The sequence below is a fragment of the Hemiscyllium ocellatum genome, chromosome 14, assembly GCF_020745735.1.
Source record: "Hemiscyllium ocellatum isolate sHemOce1 chromosome 14, sHemOce1.pat.X.cur, whole genome shotgun sequence".
NCBI classification, from domain to species: Eukaryota; Metazoa; Chordata; class Chondrichthyes; order Orectolobiformes; family Hemiscylliidae; genus Hemiscyllium; species Hemiscyllium ocellatum.
The window spans coordinates 33,784,483-33,806,011 of record NC_083414.1 but is presented as its reverse complement, the minus strand read 5'-3'; the positions used below and the strand labels follow the sequence as shown (position 1 = coordinate 33,806,011).

At 37.3% G+C, this 21,529-nt stretch overlaps 1 protein-coding gene across 3 annotated transcripts in view; it reads left to right on the top strand.

Annotated features, from left to right (window-relative positions):
• The window catches only part of LOC132822339 (ERC protein 2), an 820,981-nt gene that overhangs the window by 499,275 nt on the left and 300,177 nt on the right, over window positions 1–21,529 (top strand). For all 3 annotated transcript variants that reach the window (XM_060835591.1, XM_060835589.1, XM_060835590.1), the window contains 2 exons: window positions 1,820–1,951; window positions 19,232–19,392. In XM_060835591.1, the coding sequence (XP_060691574.1) occupies window positions 1,820–1,951; window positions 19,232–19,392 (293 nt within the window). The remainder of the gene's footprint in view (window positions 1–1,819; window positions 1,952–19,231; window positions 19,393–21,529) is intronic.

Genomic DNA, 21,529 nt, shown 5'->3' with positions numbered 1-21,529 from the left:
GCTTCAGGCAAAAAATAAGCAGAGATCATGACTTGAATTGATAAATTGGAAGTTTGACATCCCCATGGTTCGCAATTCTGGATATTGACAATTTTGATTTGGACAAATTCAACATATTATTTAAAACTGCTGATTATGAAAAACAACATAATCGTAAAACATTGAGATCATGAGATTAATAGAAATAGAACAGTAAATGCAATTTAGTGCTCAGATAATGATTTTGAGAGGATAAATGGAGACTGAGGGATTGAAATCCTTAATTGTGCTGGTCTAAGTATTGGCCATGTAAATGCCCAATAATAATTTGAATTTCAAATCTAGTGGATAAAACATAAAGATGATGAGGAATAATACATTTGTTGAAAGACAATGGTTATGTCACATTAAAAAGAATGTACAGATGTTTTGAAGAGAATGTAGATTCAGAAGATGAAATCTGACACCGTTACATTGCAGTGAGAAGTTGAGAAGAAATTTAATGAAGACTTTTTAAATGACGATAGATTTTCGTGGGGCAAATAGGTGACTTTTCTGAAGTCAGTAAAGATGGGTCATCAATTTAAAATACTCGCAAAGTGATGGAAGACTTGAGTTACTGATAAAACTAAAGGAGGGCTATGGGGAGGAAAGTAGCCTAGTGGAAATTATCATGGATTGGTCCGGCCAAGAGCTGATGTGAACACAATGGTTAAATTTCAGGCAGTATGCACTTTTTGTGATTGCAAGTACTTAAGCATCAGGCAGAAGACTACTTCGTAAAAATGTATATTTTGTTAAGAGTAATTTAAAACGACATGATACATTCTTTGAATGTCGAATTGAATAGGATAATACATAATAAGGTTTAGATGGACATGTTCATATAATCTGAATAATGAATTTTGTTTTCACAACAAATATTTTTGCTAAGTATAAAACGAACTGAAGCTGAAAGGATACCATTCTTAAAGTCCATCACTGCCCCATCATATCATTTATTGTGATTTGAAAAACATGATTGCATAGCTTTCTTAGTACTCATTAGCATTGTAGTTTCCAAGTTTACATAATATATCTGCTTTTGTTGTTCACTTTTTTATTACACTTGAAAATCTCAGTTAAAAACAGCCCATTGTGAAGCCTGTATTTGTTTCTCTATAATGTGCTACAACACTCTGAAAATACTACCAATGTCAGGTTCCACATATGGGTTTAAAATTGGCCCTTCATACTGAGATGGATAACACATTCACTGTTGATTTTAGTAAATTAAATTGCTAGCCTGCTGTCAAATTCAATTTGTATGTTGAATCGGCAATACACAGTGTCCCTGTGTGACCAGCCAGTTCCAACAACAGCTTATGTATCTTTTATTTGTTTTTGTTTTGTTTTCACTTATAGTTGTGAAAAGGGCCATTTTCAAAAATTAGAAGTCTACAGATCCTTCCCGTTTCATGATTTGATTAACTTTCGTCTTAAGTGCACTATTTTTCAATGTCTAGCCTGTAAGCGAACAGTTCTGTACTTTAGACTGAAGTGGCCCTCTCTTAACCTTTTTAATTGCAGGTTTACCTTTGTACTCATCTTACATTTACAGATGAGCAATAGAAATGTGAAAATTTTGGGCAGAGCACTGACCAGTTCTGTTTTTAATATGTACAAAAAAATTGTTGATGGATTTTGATAATTTACCTTCATTTTTTAATCATTTCAGACTTGATCCTGTTATTTTATTCTGAGTAGAGTTGCATAATGAAAACTGTTTGGAGAACCTACTAACAATCTTTTGCAGTTAACCATTGGAGTAATATTCCATAGTTTTCCTGCTTTTTCCCAGGAAACAGTGCAACAGAAAGACGAGAGAATTGAGGAGTTGGAAGAAGCCCTGCGTGAGAGTGTGCAGATAACTGCAGAGAGAGAGGTGATTCTCGCCCAGGAAGAAGCTTCTAGATCTTCTGCAGAGAAACAGGTCTGCATGAGAGAACTTGATTTCATTCTTTGCCCTTCGTGGCTTAATGTCAGGGGACATTCAATGGCTCTTAAAATCCGCCCCCTCCTCTCATATCTTCCCATTGTGTAATTTCTTTTTTTTTATAAAAAAGGATTGCTTCATTAATTTTCAATACATACAACATCTTTTGCTCCTGAGAAGTCTCAAATGTGGCTTGTGTTGTCTCAACCAATGTGACTCTCCTTGCTCAGTGTTTAAAGCATTTTCTGTTTAGTTGTTTCAGGTTCTGTGGTATTTTGATTTATGACCATTCCAAAGCTCATAATTAGAGTATACATAACTTTGATTAAACACTTTAGTTAGATGAAAGCTTAATTTTGAAAATATTTTAAATCATCTTCTGGAAATTGAGCTTAGTTGTTCCTTTTTTGATATCGTGCAAAGATTTTGAAAATCTAATATTGAATGTGCAGTGCTAGATTTCTTTTTATGAAGTATTTTAAATTTCATTTTACTAAACTGCCCTGCTTAGTTCAGTTCTAAAATCCTGTCTCATGTCTATACAAATAATACGGACTGATATTTGCTCAATAAATGATAGGACATGATAGCAACTTAGAGGTGTTTGCATCTCATATAAATACCATATTAAGGATGTGCCTGATCTGTTTTCCAGTCCATTGGTGATAACATAGTGAGGGAAACAATTCTTTGGTTATGAGAGAACAAATGTTCTGCCACCCAAATACAGAATCCCTTCAAGCTCATGGAAATGTCATCTTTTGTTCATCTTTAGTTTGAATCCTATAGTATATCTTAATTTGAGCAGCTGGCCAAAATGCTTCATATCCAAAGTGCTTCATAAAGATTGCCGTTTTGTTTTAGAACTGCAATAATCTTTACATGTTCTCACACGCTCATCATTGAAATATTCATTATTGTTTGCATATTTGCTCCATTGTTGTATCCTGAACTCAGACTCATTGAAACATAGCCCTTGTGTGTCTCCATGAGATCTCATTCCTTCAATGTTGCCGCACTTGTATCCATCACAAACCAGTGATTGTTCCCTGACAGCCTAATAATAAAAGTTCTTTCATGTCCTGTATTTTTCATTCTCTGCAGCCTTCAGCTAGGTTTCATGCAAGAATTGTAAGCATGGAGCCAGGTAGATGAAGAATGAAACTTTTTCAAGTTAAATGCTACTGTGTCTTGGGAGTGTCACAGTATTCACTAAGTTAAAAATCATACAACACCAGTTTATAGTCCAACAGGTTTAATTGGAAGCACACTAGTTCTTCTTCCACTTCTTACTTTGCAGAGCCATAGTAAAGAGCATAAGCTGTACAAGGATAAGTTGTACATAAACGCAATGAAGGAAATATTACTGTTACCCAGCTTTAGGTTGTGAAGTTGGTGTATCTCTAATCATCTGTTCAGTTTAGTGTGCTTTCATGATTTTTACATGATGAAATGTACTTATTATATGAACACTTCTTTGATTTTCTTTCCAAGCAAAGTGATTTTTACCTTACTCCAATACTACTTAAAATGTGCTAAGCATCCAAATGATGTAGTACGATTCTTGATGTGGTCTTTACTAAGACCAGCTTGGATTACTAGTGAAAGTGCTGATTGTAAGAGGTTTAATTGATCAAATGTGGAAAACGGTGAAACTTAAGTTAATAATATTAGATCAGGAAAATTCAAACATCTTATGCCACATGATCTAATTGATAATGTTGTCAAACCATTCAATTTCTTGGGAAGTTATTGGATTGATGCAGTATGCTAAAATTGCAATGACGTTATGAATTTCATGACCAGAGGCCTGCAGTATACGCTATTGAAGTGATTCAGCTGGATACCTACGAAAGAACAGTTTATATATCTCTTATTTCTGTCTATACTTTTTCCTTGTAATTCTATTTCTGTTTTCAAATCTAAGCCACTATTACATTTATTATGTGTGATTGTATGATTACATTGTGTAATCACACGTTTTTCTTCTTGATTTCAGCTATATTTAATTCCACATCCTCTCTAAAACTAACCATTTCAGATTTATGTTGTGATTATTGAAGTAATTTATATGGATATCTTGATCAAAGTGCAGCGTGTATTAGGATCACCGCTGTGGGAACCAAACCTTATTTAGTGTTCCACGGACCTCTTTGACTTATACACTTCATGCATTTTTATTGATCTTCATCCAAATGGAAAAGATGTGTTTTGTGCACCTGTATGATTCTAAACAGCATTTCTAACTAACTAATTTGATTTCTTCCAGTTGCTGTAAAACTTGACTTACTACTTCTTTCACTCCATTGATGCACCATTCATCAAAATGACATTTACTTAATATTCATTTTAATTATTTTACTTTCTTTCTGCTCATTTACTTGTGAAATGGTTCAAACTGAAATGAGGTGGAGATATCAAAATTTGCTTTATGTGCTGATCAAGTGCAATGGGTGACTTAAGAATGCATGCAACTGTCTGTGAAGTAGGGGCAAAACACCGCGATGCTTGAGATCTGAAATAAAATGAAAAAGTGCTGGTGAAATTCAGATCTGGTAACATCTGTGGAGAGTGAAACAGAGTTAATACTTGGAGTCCAAACTGACTCTTCTTTCAAATGTGCAATTGTCATTTCCATTTGAGTTGGTGGAATGAGGAGGCTGTGGCAGGAGAGGCATTTTTGCTTCTACTCTGCAAGGAAATCCAAAGGACTTTTTAAACATTTATTTTTCAAGGGCATTTTTTGGCCAGATTTGGCCTAGAGGGCAGTGACTGGGGTATTCCTCCATACTGTTGTCCTGATTTGAGTTGGACCCAGTGACACAATTTGGGCCGATTATTATAGTTGATGAATATCTCCACTGGCATTGGAAACTGTTGATGTGTCTGCAGTGAGCAGGGTGTTTTCCTGGGTGCCTGGATTTTAATAGGGGAGGCAGACTTTATAATCTTACCCATTTTTAATCATTCTACCCCCCACCCCCTTGCAGTGCTTAATTTCCATCTGGGGGAAGGAGGTAAAATTCTGTCAGATGTTTATGACAAATATAAGTTGCATTGATTTGTGAAAAAGTAAAGTTAATCCTGGAGTCATGCCTTTACATCAGTGCCAAGATAGACCAATGGAGAAGCTGTAGGTTTTACACCTTCTGAGACATTACTGAATCTTATTCAGTCTGTGATGGCAAGGGGCAGCCACTGAGAGGAGTATATACAGCTTCTCTTCTATTTTATTTTTGTCACTAGTTTCTTCAGCATAGATCCATGAGTATCTCATGAGTTTGGATTCTTCCTCTACTTATACTGTATTAGGTGCTGCTGTTAATTTCTGTCCAGTTTTCAATCATCATTTTCAAGAAATATCAGTTTATTTTTAAATGTGTCAGTTGACTTCATATCCATACAGACAAGAGATATTGCATCATCTTAAAGTTAAGTACTCAGTCCCATTTTCTTTTGTGCATTTCCTTTCTTTTGTACCTACTAAAATAATTGTGTGCTTCCATTTTAAAAACAGTTATTGATTCAGTTTCCAACAACATTTCTGGTGTCCTAACAACTCCCTCTGTATTAACTTCTAACATTTCCCTTTGTGATTTAAATGACTATCCTAAGTTATTGTCTTCACATTACTGATTCCATCATCAGTGAAATTCGTATTTTTGATTTGGCTTGTCAGAACTTCCTAATTTAGAACATCGCTTCTGATCACTTTTTAACCATCTTATATAAAAAGCCCTAGTTTCTTATCCTCCCAATCAATGATACCATCATAGTAAATCTCTTCTATGACTTTTCCATGCCCTTGACAGAATTGTAAGCTACTCAAAATTTAATGTCACACACTCACTGTGGACAAGCCATTGATTTGTAAAATATTGGCATTAATTCTTTGTTTATGCTTTACTCTCCTGTTTGTAGAATTTCATATCACATCTAGTTTAGCAGTTTTATAATGTATAATATTGACTTTTAAATGTTTGACTGAACACCCAAGGCCACCTTTATGATGTGAAAATGTTTCTAATTTGAGTATAGTACACTTAGATTTTTGAAATCTATCAGCTGGAATTATTCTGTATTTTTGTATCATATAAGTCAAATCTACTAACTTGCTTGTCTTCATGAAGTTGCTTACAATTATCTTCACAGTTAAATATGAGTCCAACCTTTTGTATCATCTATATTATTTCAAATTGTGCTTGGATGTCAAAGTTGAAATTGCTTATTTTTGTGTGTGTTGAGATAATCAATGCCCCAATACTGGATCCATGGAATTTAGCATCCCTTTAGTTTGGGGGAACAAAATCCATTAACATTTATCTCATTTCATTCCTTTAACCAACTTCATTCTCACATAAATGTGCTACATTTTCTTCATGAATTTGTCAGTCAAGTATCATGAGCTTTGACTGTTGCCTCTCTTTTTAATATTAATGTTGGACTTATTTAATAATGAACAAGCTGTGAAATGCTTTAGGACAGCTGATAACTTAAAAGTTTTACATAAATGCATTTTCTTTTTTTGAGTCATCTGCTTCATGTCCAATTTAAATGGCTTGTCTACTTTAACAGAATGTGAAGCTTTCGCTATTCTAAAAAGCTTAACTTTGCACTTTTCTTTAAGTCATGGAGCCTGTGCTGTACATACTGCTACATCTCCTGAGCAGCTGCCATGGAGTTCTAGAACAGTTACAAATTGACAAACTTGCTAACTCATTGATATGTTTCAGCACTATCCTCTGCCACCAATATCTGATTATGATAGTACTTTAAAGAAGTTATTATGTGCAGTTAGCATTGCTAAATCAGGTGTCCTCGGTTTTTCATGTGAGAGATTGCCAGTGTTTTTACTGGCTGAAGGTAAATTAGGTTTTCCCCAAATTTTGTTGTGCAGAATATTATGCACTATGCTGTTGGATTAATAAGCCTAACGACTGGTTAGCTGCTTGGAAAGAGTTACAGGATTGGTGGTTTCCCTTTACTGGTAATGAAATTGTACTTTCAGGAATCATCTGTTTCAAAATGTAGGTGTCACTGAATTTGTCAGAAGCTCATAACTTGCAATGAAAAGCAAGCTTTTTTTTAAAACACTTTCTTTCTGCTGTTTATAATCTAGTCCATGATTGATTAAATGTTTTGGCGATAATTCAGTTTATTAATTGCTGACAAAATTTAAATGTTGGAAATTTTACAAAGGAGATCGACAAAATCAAATCAAATTTATCAGATAGCTGATAAATGAATGCATTAGGTTATTAGATATTTTGAAGTTAAAGTTTATACCTCTATCCTAAGTTTTACATCCATGAGGAGTTATGTTGGGGGATGGGTGGTGGGATGAGGTAAATTCAGTCGCTACCAGCATCCATTCATTTTACACACAGGTGTGGATGATCATTCTACCTCAGGCAAGAGCTCCATTTTGCAGCTGTTACATGCATTCTGCCAGCATGACACAATCATAATCAAAGAATATTTAATATTGCAGAATTTATTTGTACAGAAGTGTCCAGGTGGCTTTCATGTAAAGTAAAACAACTTTAGCGACGCCAAAATTCATCGATATTAACATCAAGTTTAAAACTTGCAATGTTGTTGTTTCAGCAAAGACATCAATAATTAACTTCTGTCCTATTCCTTTACTCATCCTGATTTTCTATTGTCCTCTTATAACTAAGATGAAAGCCAAAGCATTTTCAACAGCTCAGCAGTATTGCACCACTTAGTTCAGTGCTAACCTTAGTGTTGCTGACATTATGCAGAATGATCCAATCAACAGAATTGCCTGGTCTAAAATCTAGCTCTTCATTGGAACTCTTACTACCAATTTCTTATGTTTTATAAGAGGACTGTTAAAGTAAATGATCTCTCATGAGGTGAATTTGGTTTGATTCATCCTTGTATACACATAAAAGTAACCTTGCCTGTTTCTTTGCAATCTTTGCAAAATGCGGTAGTTTGACACTTAAACGTTACTTTTTGGCAAAACTTAAATTAAAAAAAAGTTGCTCAACGCGGCAGGTAAGCTAAAGGACAAGAAGGAACCATGTTATCTTATAATAAAATAAATAAGTGGCAATTTGTATAATTAATGTATCGCATGAACAGTTTGCACTTAATATAAAAGCTATGTCAGCGCAGGATCTGAGGAATTTGTTGCTGTGTGAGCTTTTCCAGGAAATTCTTCCGAATGGGGGTGGGTTGATAATTCCAGTCACACAATGTTACATAAACAAATGTGCATCACAGAACAGTTTCAGATAATCTCTTTTTACTGGGGTTAAAAATGTGGTATAAGTGGACATTAATGGCCAGCTAAGTTGCAATACAGCTCGTAAATTCCTGGAATAACTGTACATTGGAATAAAAAAATTGGCGTTTGCAAACTTAAGACTTAAGTTTTTAAATTATGTAATTGGCATTGTGCTTAAAAGTGTACATACATCTTGTTTGGTATTGATAGGATTATGTTTGAATTGTTTTAAAAGAATTATATCAGTATAACAGGAAGTAAGTTTTAGCAGACTGAGTGTAGTTCCCTCTCAAAAAGTCATTACAGTACATCAGTGTTCAAGTTCCTCACTATTCCAGACTCTTATTCCAGAATAAAGAGAAGAACAGAAGTATGAACATGTAAGTCCTAGGTTGTCAATTTTGAGATCTTCCCTTTGAAACATGTTTGGCTATTTTTGCTGTCCTTTAACTGACTATATGCACTGATGTTCAATCTTAAATAGGAAAAGTTCTGTCATTCCTCAGACATCTGTCATCTTACTCAGTGTATAAATCATAAAGCAAGATCTGAATTGTTCTTTCTCAGTCTGAGTCTCCTTCTATTTTGTGCAAATATAAGATATATATTTGATCTAAACTCAGTGGAAAGCACCTAGGCTTGATTTTATTCTTCTTCAGTTAGATCACTTACCTCTCCCTTCCCTTGCTCTCTGTACCCCATTTCTCCCCTTAATGTGTTTTCCAGAGAGAATAAGCTGTTAAGCTATTGCTGATTTTACACTTCTTTGAAGTTGGGCACATCAAGTGCCTTCCCTTTCCAGCTCCACCTGGTGGTAGAGCTTTTGGGCTTCTTGACCCCCTCCAGTCTGAAAAACTCTCCTTAATCTGTTACTTCTCTACTCAGCCTCTTCAAAACCCCTCTCCTCTTCAATTGCTTCTCACACCTGTTTCTTCCGACGGTGAAACATTTTACTGTGATAAAAGTGTAATACTAACACAAGTGTTTTGTCATGTTGACGTTATGTTGTTCTATAAGTTAATTGCTTCAAAATTAACTGTTGAAATTCTTGACAAAAATGGCGGCTAGCTTTTAATTGTGCCATACTTGAAACCTTCAATCAGGGAGCTAGATAAGTTTTTTAAATGTAGGTGATTTAAATGAACTAATTTGTCAATAGATGCTGGGTAGCACAGCATCTGCAGCATTGAAACAGCCAGTTTCATGCACACTGAATTTTTTGGCTTTCACTGGAGCACTAAATCTCCTGTGTAGAAAAACTGACACCCATCTAATATTTGGTAATCCTTCTCCTGCTGTGCAGTGAATAGTGCTGAATTGAGACCAGAAGCTGTAGTGGAACATTATCTGACTTTTTAATCTATAGACAATCTGAAAGGTTAGGTAAGGGAAAATGCCAAATTTGACCATATGCATAATTGTACCTGAGTCCAATATAGCTTCCAGCACGCTCAAGTTCTAGCAATCAGCAATGGAAAGACTGACCTTTTAGTGTCCTCTATATCACAAGGAGTAAAGTTACTTTTAGTATAACTAATGCTCATTCAGAGATTAAATTAGTCTATGCATACAAAGAAGGAATCCATAGTTACAAGCTATACTGAGTCGTATTTTCACCCACTGTATGCGCTTAATCCAATGCTCACAATTTTGCAGTCAGTTGCAAAGCTTCAAGAAAACTGTCCACAAAGATATTGTGACCAATACTTCTCCTTTCAAGACCTCACTTTGAATCCATTGCCGATTTAGGGTGATCTCCAGGCACCTAGCAACAGTATGTCATCAAGCAGAATAAGTAACCAATCACATTCAAATATTCCTACATAAAAGCAAGACAGAATTAAACATTAAATCTTTTTAATGTAAATATTCGCAGGTAACAAAATTAATGAAATTTAAAATTACAGTAGAAGTTAAAATATCAAACTTTTAGTAACATAAAATTACTTACGTTGGCAAAATTTTGGTATTCAATAAATCTAAAAATACTCTTTCAGGGCCAGTGAGACTGTTTAGTGGTAATTATTATTGTAGTTCCTCATTAAAATCACAGTTATTCTGAATTCAGTGAGGTTCATTTTTTTAAGGAGTTGTTCCATGAGACTGAGCTTAAGAAGTTCTCACCAGTTCAAAGATTTCTAATTAGTTAGAGTTGGGCTCTCAACAGCTGACTCTCTGACAAAGCATAGACACACTGACTGCAGCTTGTGGATGTCCACATTTAACTGCTCATGTTTGAGTTCCTGGAATTATTGACAGTTGCAGAAGAGTTTGGTACTGCAAAATTACCATTTATTTTTAAGAATTGTGATCTGGCTTTCCACATCATGGAGTTAAATTAACCAAGCAAGAGTTGATTTGATCCAACAAAGAATTTTACAAACTTTAATGTAAGGTAGAAAATCAAATTTGTTGAACTGCAAAGATGATTTAAATTAACTGTTTTCTATTCATTGATTTTATGTTACTTTGCTTTCATTCGTTAATGAACTTCAGCTGTGTTATTCAAATAAAAGCATTCTATTTTCCAACTAAAAGAAACATTAAAAACAAACCACTTCTTCAGAGCATTGGGGCCTTCACTTCGGAGCAGAATGCAATGTACGAAAACCGAATGTACCTCGGGCATGTGGCGATGTTGTCAGCTGGTTCTCATGTAGTTTGTGTGATGTTCCAGCTGAAAGGAGCCCTGAAATGGTCGGCATTCACAGTGAGTGCCAGAAGCAATGGGACTGAGGAGATCATGATGCAGTACAGCTCTCTGTTAGTACAATTTCCACTTTCCAGATTTGATCAACGGTCAACAAATTTCAACACTAAGTTTCGAAAAAGATCAGCTCTTCAGCTGGAAGATGAGCCCCAAACCAACAGTACTTAATGAACTAATCAACAATTTTTCACATGAGCTTTTCACAGGGTTCTGCTTAGGCTGAAGTCATGGTATGTCTGTTCGTTCTTTGGGGTTGTTTTTTGAAGGCTGCAGTTAATAAGTGAGGAGGAATAAAAGAATATCTGACCTAAGTATCAGGGTTCCGATGGCATTCTGTCTTGATCGATGTGTACAAGAAGTGAACTGAAGATGCAGAGAGGAATAGCAGAGTTTTAAGCAGACAGCCCTATCTCTCCGGGGCTTCTTGGGGACACAAGATATCTTCATCTCCCAAGAGTCATGTCTTATGTGATTCAGGTTCAACACAAGATGGTGACTAGTGTGGTACATCCCCTTCAACCCAATGTGGAGACACTCGGCAGGGTGAAGATGGCCCTTCTCATGATCATCAAAATCACTGTGACCACCAATCTCCATCTCTTTAGGCAGGAAGGGAGACAACGTTGACATTTCCCCATATTCTATTTATCCTAGCATTAAGAAGGTCATGGACCAATCAAAGAAAGTTCATATTTTCGCTGAACAGGGACAGGAACAGTGAAGTCATGTGTCTTTGCCAGTGATTTCTGATGATACAGAATGCTATTGACTATATGCATGTTGCTCTGTAGATCCCACATGCCCACACACGAGGCATGAGAACCGGAGAAATTTCCATTAAAGAGGAATACAACAACCCAGTTATCACCGTCACTAAAATTGTCCCACTGACAGGACAGACCCATCCTGGGTAGCAGCACACCTTTGAGAGAGGGTGTTCCCTCTGAAATCTGATGGCAATAGGTCAGACATAGGCAAGGATATCTGCTGAACAATACTGGCCTCCCAACCCACAACCTTTCTGCTGATGAGTCAGTACTCTCTATGTTGAACACCAATTGGAAGAAGCACTGAGGATGACAAGGACACAGAATGTAGTCTGAATGATGGGATTTCATAGATGTTCTTTTGCAAGGACAGCTCAGTGTCACCACTACTGAGAGAGTGGCTGAGGCCCAACAGACATAATTGTTTAACTGGGCCTATGGTAGGCAGTGAGGAAACCAACAAGGGGGAAAAGCTTACTTTGCTTTATTCTCAACAATCTACTGCTGCAGATGCATCTATCCATGATCATGTAGCTAACAGTAACCAAATGCACAGTGTAGAGATTAATTCCCTTTTCACATTGAGGGCAACTCTCCTTTAAGTTGCATAGCATTCCCCAGTATTAAATGCTATAGATTTTGGGTTTAACTAAATTTGGTTTATCTTACAACTCAGAACAGGCTATCCATGAAGTGCTGTGCAGCAGAATAATGAACATCCATAATCTGTAACCTCACTGACTGGCATATCCCCTACTCTACCATTATCATCAAGCCAGGGGATCAGCCTTGCAATTTCAGGAGCAGCATTAGGCATACTTAAAATCATGGAGCTTCATCAGGTTGATACAACACAGGTATACTTTCTTGCTGAGCAACATTGACAGAATGCAATGGTTATCCACAGAGATGGACAGTCCTGAGATACTGGCAACATGAATGCCAGTCTTTGGTCAATTTGATTGCTCCATGTGATATCAAGAAATGGATGAAGGCACTGGACATTGCAAATGCCCTGATAACATTCCACCAGTAATACTGCAGACTTGAGCTGCAAAGGTTGCTACACCCTTAGGCAAATAACTCAAGCTGTTTCAATACTGGCATCTATCTGGCAATGTGAAAAATTACCCAGACACATTCTGGTCCTACAAAGCAAGACTTTGACATCAAAGCCACATTTGTCCAGGTATGGCATCAAGGACCCTCGCAAAACTGCGGCCAAGAGTAATCAGAGGAAAACTGTTTAGAGTCATTCATACTAAGTACAAAAGAGAAAAATAATTTTCATTGTTCATTAATTGTGGTTGGTGGAGATCAAACATTCAAGTCCCGGAACATCACTGCAGAGGAGTCAAGGTTGAATTATGCCAAACCACTTTCAACTGCTTCATCAGTGACCTTCCTTTCATTATGAGGTGAGCACTACAGATGTGTAGTTATCAGCAAACAATGTTCACCACCATTTGTGACTCCTCAAATATTGAGGCAGTGATGTTAATGTGCAACAAGACCTGAACAACAATTATGCTTGGACTGAGAAATAAAGTTTGTTAGTACACCAGTATCAGCCAGTGTCCATCTCCAAGGTGATAGAACTAGCTGTCTTCTCTTGGCGTCTAATGGTGGTACCATTACTAAAGCCCCATTATCAATATCCTGCAGGCCTCGGGGTTACAATTCACCAGAATCCATCATATAAACACAGTGGCGACAAGAACATGTGTGTGACTAGAACGGCTGAAGTAAATATCTGACACCTAAAAGCCTGCCCACCATCCACAAGGAACAAACTAAGAGTGCAGTGAAATACTCTCTACTTTCCTGGATGAATGTGGCTCCAGAACAAAGCAGCCACCCACCATCTTCCAACATTTACTCTCTCTACCATGGGCACACAGAGGCAGCAGTGTATGCCATCTACAAGAGGAATTGCAACAATCTCCTTCAATTGCTCCTTCAACATATATTTCAAACCCACAATCTCAACCATCTAGAAGGATAAGGGCAACAGATGCATAGGCACACCACCTGCAAATTTCAGTCCAAGCAATACACCTCACCATGCTAACTTGGAACTGTATCTCCATCCTTTCTGTACAATGGAGCTCAACTTTTGGAATTCTTTTTCTAATGGCACTGTAGATGTCCCCACACTGCATTGACTGCAGCAGTTTAAAAAGATAACTTGCCACTATTTAGCAACTCAAGGGCAGTTGGGGCTGGTCAGTAAATTCTAGCCTGATCAGTGAATGTACTAAAGAGAAAATGCTGCGCAATCAACTCTGCCAACCATCTTTGGTCCCACAAGCAGAACCACAGATTAGCTACATGAGAAGGAGTTCTTTCTCTGTATAAAGCTGATTATCCACCTCTGCCATCCCATTACACAAGTGGCATGGATAACCACAGCGCCAATTTGAAAATTTGTCAAGCTGGTAATCCCCTATCTCAAACAATATTTTGAAACTATTGTTTTGGAAGCATCACAGTACATGCCAGAGTGGGTCTCGAAGTTTGTGGTGATCTGCTATGTCCTCCATAACATTGCCATCAAGGATGTAGAAATGCAAAGGCTTTCTCGATGGAGATGAAGAACCAAAAGAGATAATGGAAAGAAGGCATTCTAGATTCATTGTAACCAGAGGAGCTGAGAGAAATTGGTCCATCAGGCTGCACTTTCAGTGAAGTAATTTCCACATGCCAATATTAATACTAATGCCAACGATTGCATTCTTTGAGGGCACTCTGTCCCTTTGTGGCTATCCAACAATACAAAATCTCCATTTTAAAATTTTCAGTAACATTCTATTCTGAAGCACACACACTTGTACAGTTGGGAATAACCTACTTTGGTGGCTTCCTTCAGTTCCTGTTTTGTAGATGCTAGTCATAGTACTGCCCAGTGGCTGCAGCACAACTGATTGACTGCTGATTTTCAGTTGAATGAGAGATGGCTTTGGAACTTGAGTCACAGCTTCAGACTTCCTCACAACAGCAAGGATGGCAGCAGACTGTCTGAAGGGCAACAATTTTATGAACCATAGTGCCACTGCCATTCCACCTAACTGGCACCTCAGCATTCTAATAACCTGTTGCAGTGTAGTCCTTTGGACCTCTGCAGGAGTCTGCTTGTCTGTTTTCAGCATCACAGTCTGCGGCCATGATGACAGTAGTTTGGGAGCTGAATGGCTTATATGGATCTCATGTCCTCAGTCTGAACTACCTCCACAGAATCAAGCTGGCTTTGTTCCTTGCTTCAGTGGAAGCTGAGATAGTGACTGCCAGACACTCTATTCTTAATAGTTCTGCTGATGTAGTTTTGGCATTTAAGAAGTATGAGCTTGCCATGATGATACCAGTCTCCTCCATGTGTCCTGACAATGACAGCAGATTAGTATTCTCCTTTACACAGTTTCATCAATGTCTTCATCGAGTTCCCAAAGTACCACATGAAGTAGGAATAGAAGTCGGCCATCATACCAACAAGTCTTCTCCACCATTCTGAGATTGTGGCTGATTGGATAATTCTCAATTCCACTTTCCTGCCTGTCCTTATTCCCTCTGATTCCCTTACTGATTAAAAATCTGTAAATAAATCTACTAATTTACTAGCCTTAAGAAATGAAATTTCTCCACATCTCTGTCTTATGTAGGTGGCCCCTTACCTTGAAATTATGCTGTCTGTCCCTGGACTCTCCCGCAACCTCTCCACATTCACCCTGTCATACCTCCTAAAAATCTTTGTATTTTTCAATAAGGTCTCCTCTTATTCTTCTGAACTTCAGTGAGACCAGACCCACCTTTCTACATAAGACAGTCCTTCAACACCCAGGATCAACCTCGCATATCTTCTTTGAATTGCCTTCACTGCAAGTATATATTTCCATGGAGAAAGGAAAGGGTCAAAACGGTTCACTGTATTCTAGATGTGGTCTGACTGATGTCTTGTATATTTTTGGCAAGATTTCCCTATTTTTATATTTCATCCTGTCTGATATAAAGGGTGACATTCAATTTACCTTTGATGTTATTCTCTGAAATTGGATGCTAGCGTTTTGTGATACATGCACAATAATCCTCAAATCCCACAGTCATACTCCATTTAGATAACCCCCTCTTCCTGCAAAACATTGCAGTTTCCCACATTATATCTCATTTTTGCCAGTCACTTAACCTGTCTTTATCCCTGTGCAAATTCATTGTGATCTCTTCACTTACCTTCCCACCTTATTATTGCATCATCTACAAACTTGGTGAAAGTATATACACCATTTTCATTCAAGTCATCAGTACATATTGTAAATAATTGTGGTCCCAGTTCTGACCCCTGTGGCACTCTATGGTTTTAGAGTGCCATCCTAAACATGCCTCCTTTACCCCAACTCTGTCTTCTATTCATTAACCAATCTTCTCTCTATTCTAATGTACTGCAATACTACAAGTTCTCACCTTTTAAGTCGCCACGTGTGGTGCCTTTTTGAAATTCAGTTTTTTGGAAATCTAAATATATATTTTATGTGCTAGTTCCTCTTTTTCTATGCTGTCTGATATTTCTTTAATGAAATCAAATACATTTGTCAGACATGTTTTCTCCTTCCCAAAGCCATGGTCATTTTACTTCATTGCACTATTTTAAGTGCTCTGTGCTATATATCCTTTATAATAGACCGTAACATTTTATATATACAGTTTCTTCCACATTAATAGTATGGGCCCCTCCTATGTATGCTGTGATGGACAGGCACTTCTTTAGTATTTGAAAGCAGAAGTGTTTAGTTGTCAGAAGGAATTGGAGAGAAACAGGCACCATTCAATGTAATGCCCATCTGCACTTTTACTTAATGCCTCATCTCAGGTTGTGGAGGAAGCTGAGATAAACGTAATGCAGTAATTTGCTGTTATCGTCAATGGTCCTATTAACACAAGATACCATGGGATGTGTTGCAGCTATCCCATGATTTTGAGCATTATCTCCTCCATTGGATTGAGTAGTGGAGTCACTAATCCCACTCCACCGACACTTTCAGGTTTTTCTTGCATTATGGGCTATGGCATTAATTGTTTGACAATCTGTTTAGTTCATATGCCTTCCATAGCTGAAAATTCAGGGGAGTATGAGTTGGCAGCAATTGATAGGCGTGACAGTAACATCAGTCACCTTAAGTGCACCTTTAGGGCTAGTACCTCCCACAATCCACCCCTGAATCTTGGAGCCCTTTCTTTCATCTCCATTTCAGTTTACCTTGTTTGTAGGCTTTACTTGTCAAGCATACTGTCTCCTTTAGGGAAACAGACTGTCTTTAAGAGCTAGAGGCTGAGTTAAACACAGGCCAGCCTCTCACTCTCTTAGGCTTCCTGCCTCCCTCAAGCCATTACACAAAAATGCACCTTTATTCGACAGACTGGGAAAAAAAGTTAGTGGAAGGATGGTAAACACCATGTGCCACTATCTGCAGCAATCGTAAATAAGGATGTGGATTCCAGCACCTGAATAATGTACATTTGTTTATTTTTAACTCTAACCATCCCAGCTAAGATTTGCTCATACTTGATTAAAAAGCAGGTAGCACTAGATTGACCTTGTTGACCCTGTTATGATCAAACAGCAATTTTTCATGAGAACCAAGCCATTTCTCTCCTAACCCCTTGACAGTTAGGCCAAACTGGTGTAAAGATGGATAAAATCCAATTATACCCATGCTCCTATTTCTTTTGGTACTGATGGGTTTGCCTCCAAACATTAAATGCTATGCAACTATTTAAGAAAATAAAAGCTACTTGCTCAGTGCTTTAGCAACAATTTTTATTAAGTTGCAGGGAAAAAAATTAAATTAATTAATTCAGGGTGGCACGGTGGCTCAGTGGTTAGCACTGCTGCCTCAAAGCGCCAGAGACCCGGGTTCAATTCCCGTCTCAGGCAACTGTCTGTGTGGAGTTTGCACATTCTCCCTGTGCTCCGGTTTCCTCCCACAGTCCAAAGATGTCCAGGTTAGGTGAATTGGCCATGCTAAATTGCCCGTAGTATTAAGTGAAAGGGTAAATGTAAGGGAACGGGCTTGGGTAGGTTGCTCTTCAGAGGGTCGGTGTGGACTTGTTGGGCTGAAGGGCCTGTTTCCACACTAAGTAATCTAGTCTAATCTAAATAATGTGAATTTTGTTGTCTTCAAAACTTACAGCTAGCCAATACTGACTGCTTTCTTGTGTTGTGTTATGTGTTTAAAAATCCCATGTATAGCAAATGGGATGCACACACTGATTGTGAAACTTAATAGAGATACTACCAACAGAGCTAAAAAGAAACCTGTGTAGTAGTGATGTGAATTTAGTGCCGTTTTACAAAAGCATGTGTTGTATGCCACTATTGTATAGTTAAGGCATATGTTTGAACATGCATTTTTCATTTTTCAACACCCACAACAGTCTGTTCTTGTATAACAGGATGGTTGCGTACTTGTGCAACCCCGTGTTATAGAAAAATTGTGCTTTAGAAACAGTGTTTAATGTGTTAGTGATGTAATCGTGTTACAGCCAACACAAGATTTGAAGGTTCGCGCTTTAGAAACAGCTACCCCAATTCGTCAATCACGTTATAGCGAATTTAAGTTGACGAAATGCATGTTATAGTAGAACGACCAGTGTTTTAGTAGCATAAGAACCAGGTCTTTTCAAATGGGTACTGTCAATGGTACGTTTATTGGAAAGTCCAGGCTACTTTACTTTTAATTCTGAAGAATAAAAGGCCATTATAATTCTGCATTAAAGTAATTGATAGTATTATTGCACAAAGGCTAATTGCTCCTTCCCTCCATCACCATGGATTTGGAATTTATGCTACTTTGAAATAGTACAGAGTCTGCTTTGGATTCACATAAGCAAAACAACTTTGATGGTCTTTATACATGAGTTGACTTTTCAAAAAGATTCTTTATTTATAGTCCAATTCAAGAATTCTAATCTTAAATGTTTTAAATAGGATTTACCCAGTCAATATTAGTTTATTTCTGTCACACTTCAAGGATCAAATACTCAAATTTACATACCCCACAATTTAAAAAGTATAAGATAGCCAGTCTCACTCATTGTTTTAGACAATGCACAGCATTTACACTTTGTGGCCTTAATTTAACATGCAGCAAACTACACAGAGATAATTTTATTAACACTGCACGTTGCTCAGAAATCATAAATTCTTCTTCATTTATAAAACACCATATTCTGTGACACAACATTAGTTGTAAAGGAGACCTGCCAGCAGTCAGTGACCTGTTGGCATTTTGAAATAACTGTCTCAATGTTTTTATAAAATTGCTATTACTCAGTGACTAAGATTGAAATGTAGTTAAGCTTAAGTAAAAGTGAAGTCAGCTAAGCAAAGTTCACTGATCTGCAAACAAATTAAGCCAGGCTCAACAGTTAGGTACACTCAAATCTAAAATCACCAAATGTCATGACATCATTGCTTTTGATGAAGATCACAGAACCATTTCTAATTTGTAAATTTAAGAAGTTATTTGAAGTCTTGCTGTGCATTAACTTGACAGTTAGAAGAATTGATGGCCACTCTGGAGAAGACGAGACAAGAACTGGATTCCACCAAGGTCAGGCTAACCTCAACACAACAGTCTCTTGCTGAGCGAGAAGCACATCTCGCTAATCTACGGATAGAACGGAGAAAGCAGCTGGAAGAAGTGCTGGAGATGAAGTAAGTACTAATTGGAAAATTTGTCTTAATCAGATTAAATTTTTATAGAGTTCTCATAAAAGGAATGAAAAGTGCTTGAAAAGAATAGATCAATTTTGATTGCAACTAAAATGTACTGTAGTTTCTCAATTGTGATAAAATATTTTTCAGTTTTATTCCACTAGTAATTCATAGTGAACGAAAGTGAGCGATCATGCATGTCTTTGTCCCTGAGTTTGAGATAATCTGTTTGGGTGACACTTCTGCTTCACTTCCTTTCCCTAGTCAATCAGGTCAAATTCCCCTGAAAGTTCTTCGTCCATCCTCGTCTTTTTCTTGCATCATCCTCTAGTTCTTCTAACGTATCTCTGCATATCATCTCTGAGCTCTTTTTACCCATAAATCCTGCTTCTCCTGTGTCCCCTCTCAATTCTAATCCTAACACACTGGCTGACCACAAATATTCCTTCTCCGGCCCAATGTTTGCTGATATTGTTAATGGTTTCCTGTCCCCTTCATGTTTGCTGTTATCATCCCCTCTTTAAAAAGCAATCCACAATTGTCTCTCTTTACAAATTACCACTCATTTCCAACCCCTCTTTTCAATCCAGGAATGTGTTGTTGACACCATCGAAATTAGTTGGCATAGTTTCTGGAACTCCATGTTTGAATCTTTCAAATCAAATTTCTGTCCTTACCACTGTAGTAAAATGATATTTATGAAAGGTTTTCAGTCATATCCTACGTAATTGTGATAAAGCTAAAGTATCTGTCTCTTTTGTCATGGTTGGCCACAAAATCATCCTCTGTGATCCAGCTGAATGGGACTGCCCTTACCTGGATCTATTCTAATGTGTCTAATCATGGACAAAAAAGGGATCTGCAGTGCTTTCTCCTCTTGTTTTAACACCATTTGTTTTTGGTGCCCTTAAGGATCTTTGTTGACACCTTCCTATGTCTCATCTAAATGTACCCTTCAGTGACAAAAAAAGATGAACTAAGATTCTGCATGTCCATTAACAACATCCATCCCTACCATACACTACCTCTTGTGATATCTCCAGTGTATCTAATTTGTCACACTGATTTTCCACCATCAAGTCATGGTTGAGCAGAAATATCCTCCAACTAACGATGAAGAAGAATGAAGCCATTGTCTTTAACCTCTGATTCTGCTTATCTGTGGCTGAAAATCTCAACCACATTTTTTTTTTACTTTTGGACTTGACTATTTCAATGCTGTCTCTGCTGGCCTCCCATCTTCCACCTGTAAACTTGAACTCATCAAAATCTCTGCTCTCCCACTCTCACCACTTCTCATTAACTCATCATTACTGTGTTCACTTACCTACATTGGCTCACAATGTGAGAATGCCTTCATTTTAAAATCCTCAACAATGTTTTCAGATCCTTCCATGGCTTTGCCTCTCCCCACTTTAATCTTTTAGCTTCACCATTCATAATAACCTTGTACATCCACCACTGGTGTCTCTGACTTTAACTGTTTCAAATTCACTACCAATGTCTGCTCTTCATGGATGATGATGGGATAGTGTAGGGGGACGAGCTGAGACTAGTTCACAGGTCGGCACAACATCGAGGGCCGAAGGGCCTGTTCTGTGCTGTATTGTTCTGTGTTCTTCACTTCTGCAAACCATGTTTCTTAAAACATACTCCATTGACTAAGCTTTTGGTCAGCTGTCTAATGCTGGTTTATGTAGCATGGTGTCAAATTTATTTGCTTATATTGCTGGGATATTTTACTTCACCAATATTGTTATAAAAATGTTTGTTCTATTCATTGAGTTTTTTGCATTGATTGAAATGCTCTCATTATTCTGCAAAGTACACTGTTGGTATTGTTAGTTTTGATCTTACATTTCACAAAGTGAGTCAGTTATTGTCAGATTTGGCTCAACTTAAGAAATAGCTTTCTTGTTTGATCTGGAGTTGCAACTTAATTGCTGATACCATTATTCTGATTTTGTTAAAAGAAAACTGCTGCAGTCATGTACGGTTAGTGACCACCGTTATTGTTAAATGCAATGACAGCACATCTTTCTAAACATCAAAAATATGGAAAAATTGCTGTTGTATGTATCTAAAGCTATATGATCTTCAATGGTTGCTATCACTACTAAACTTTTTCTCATAGGTG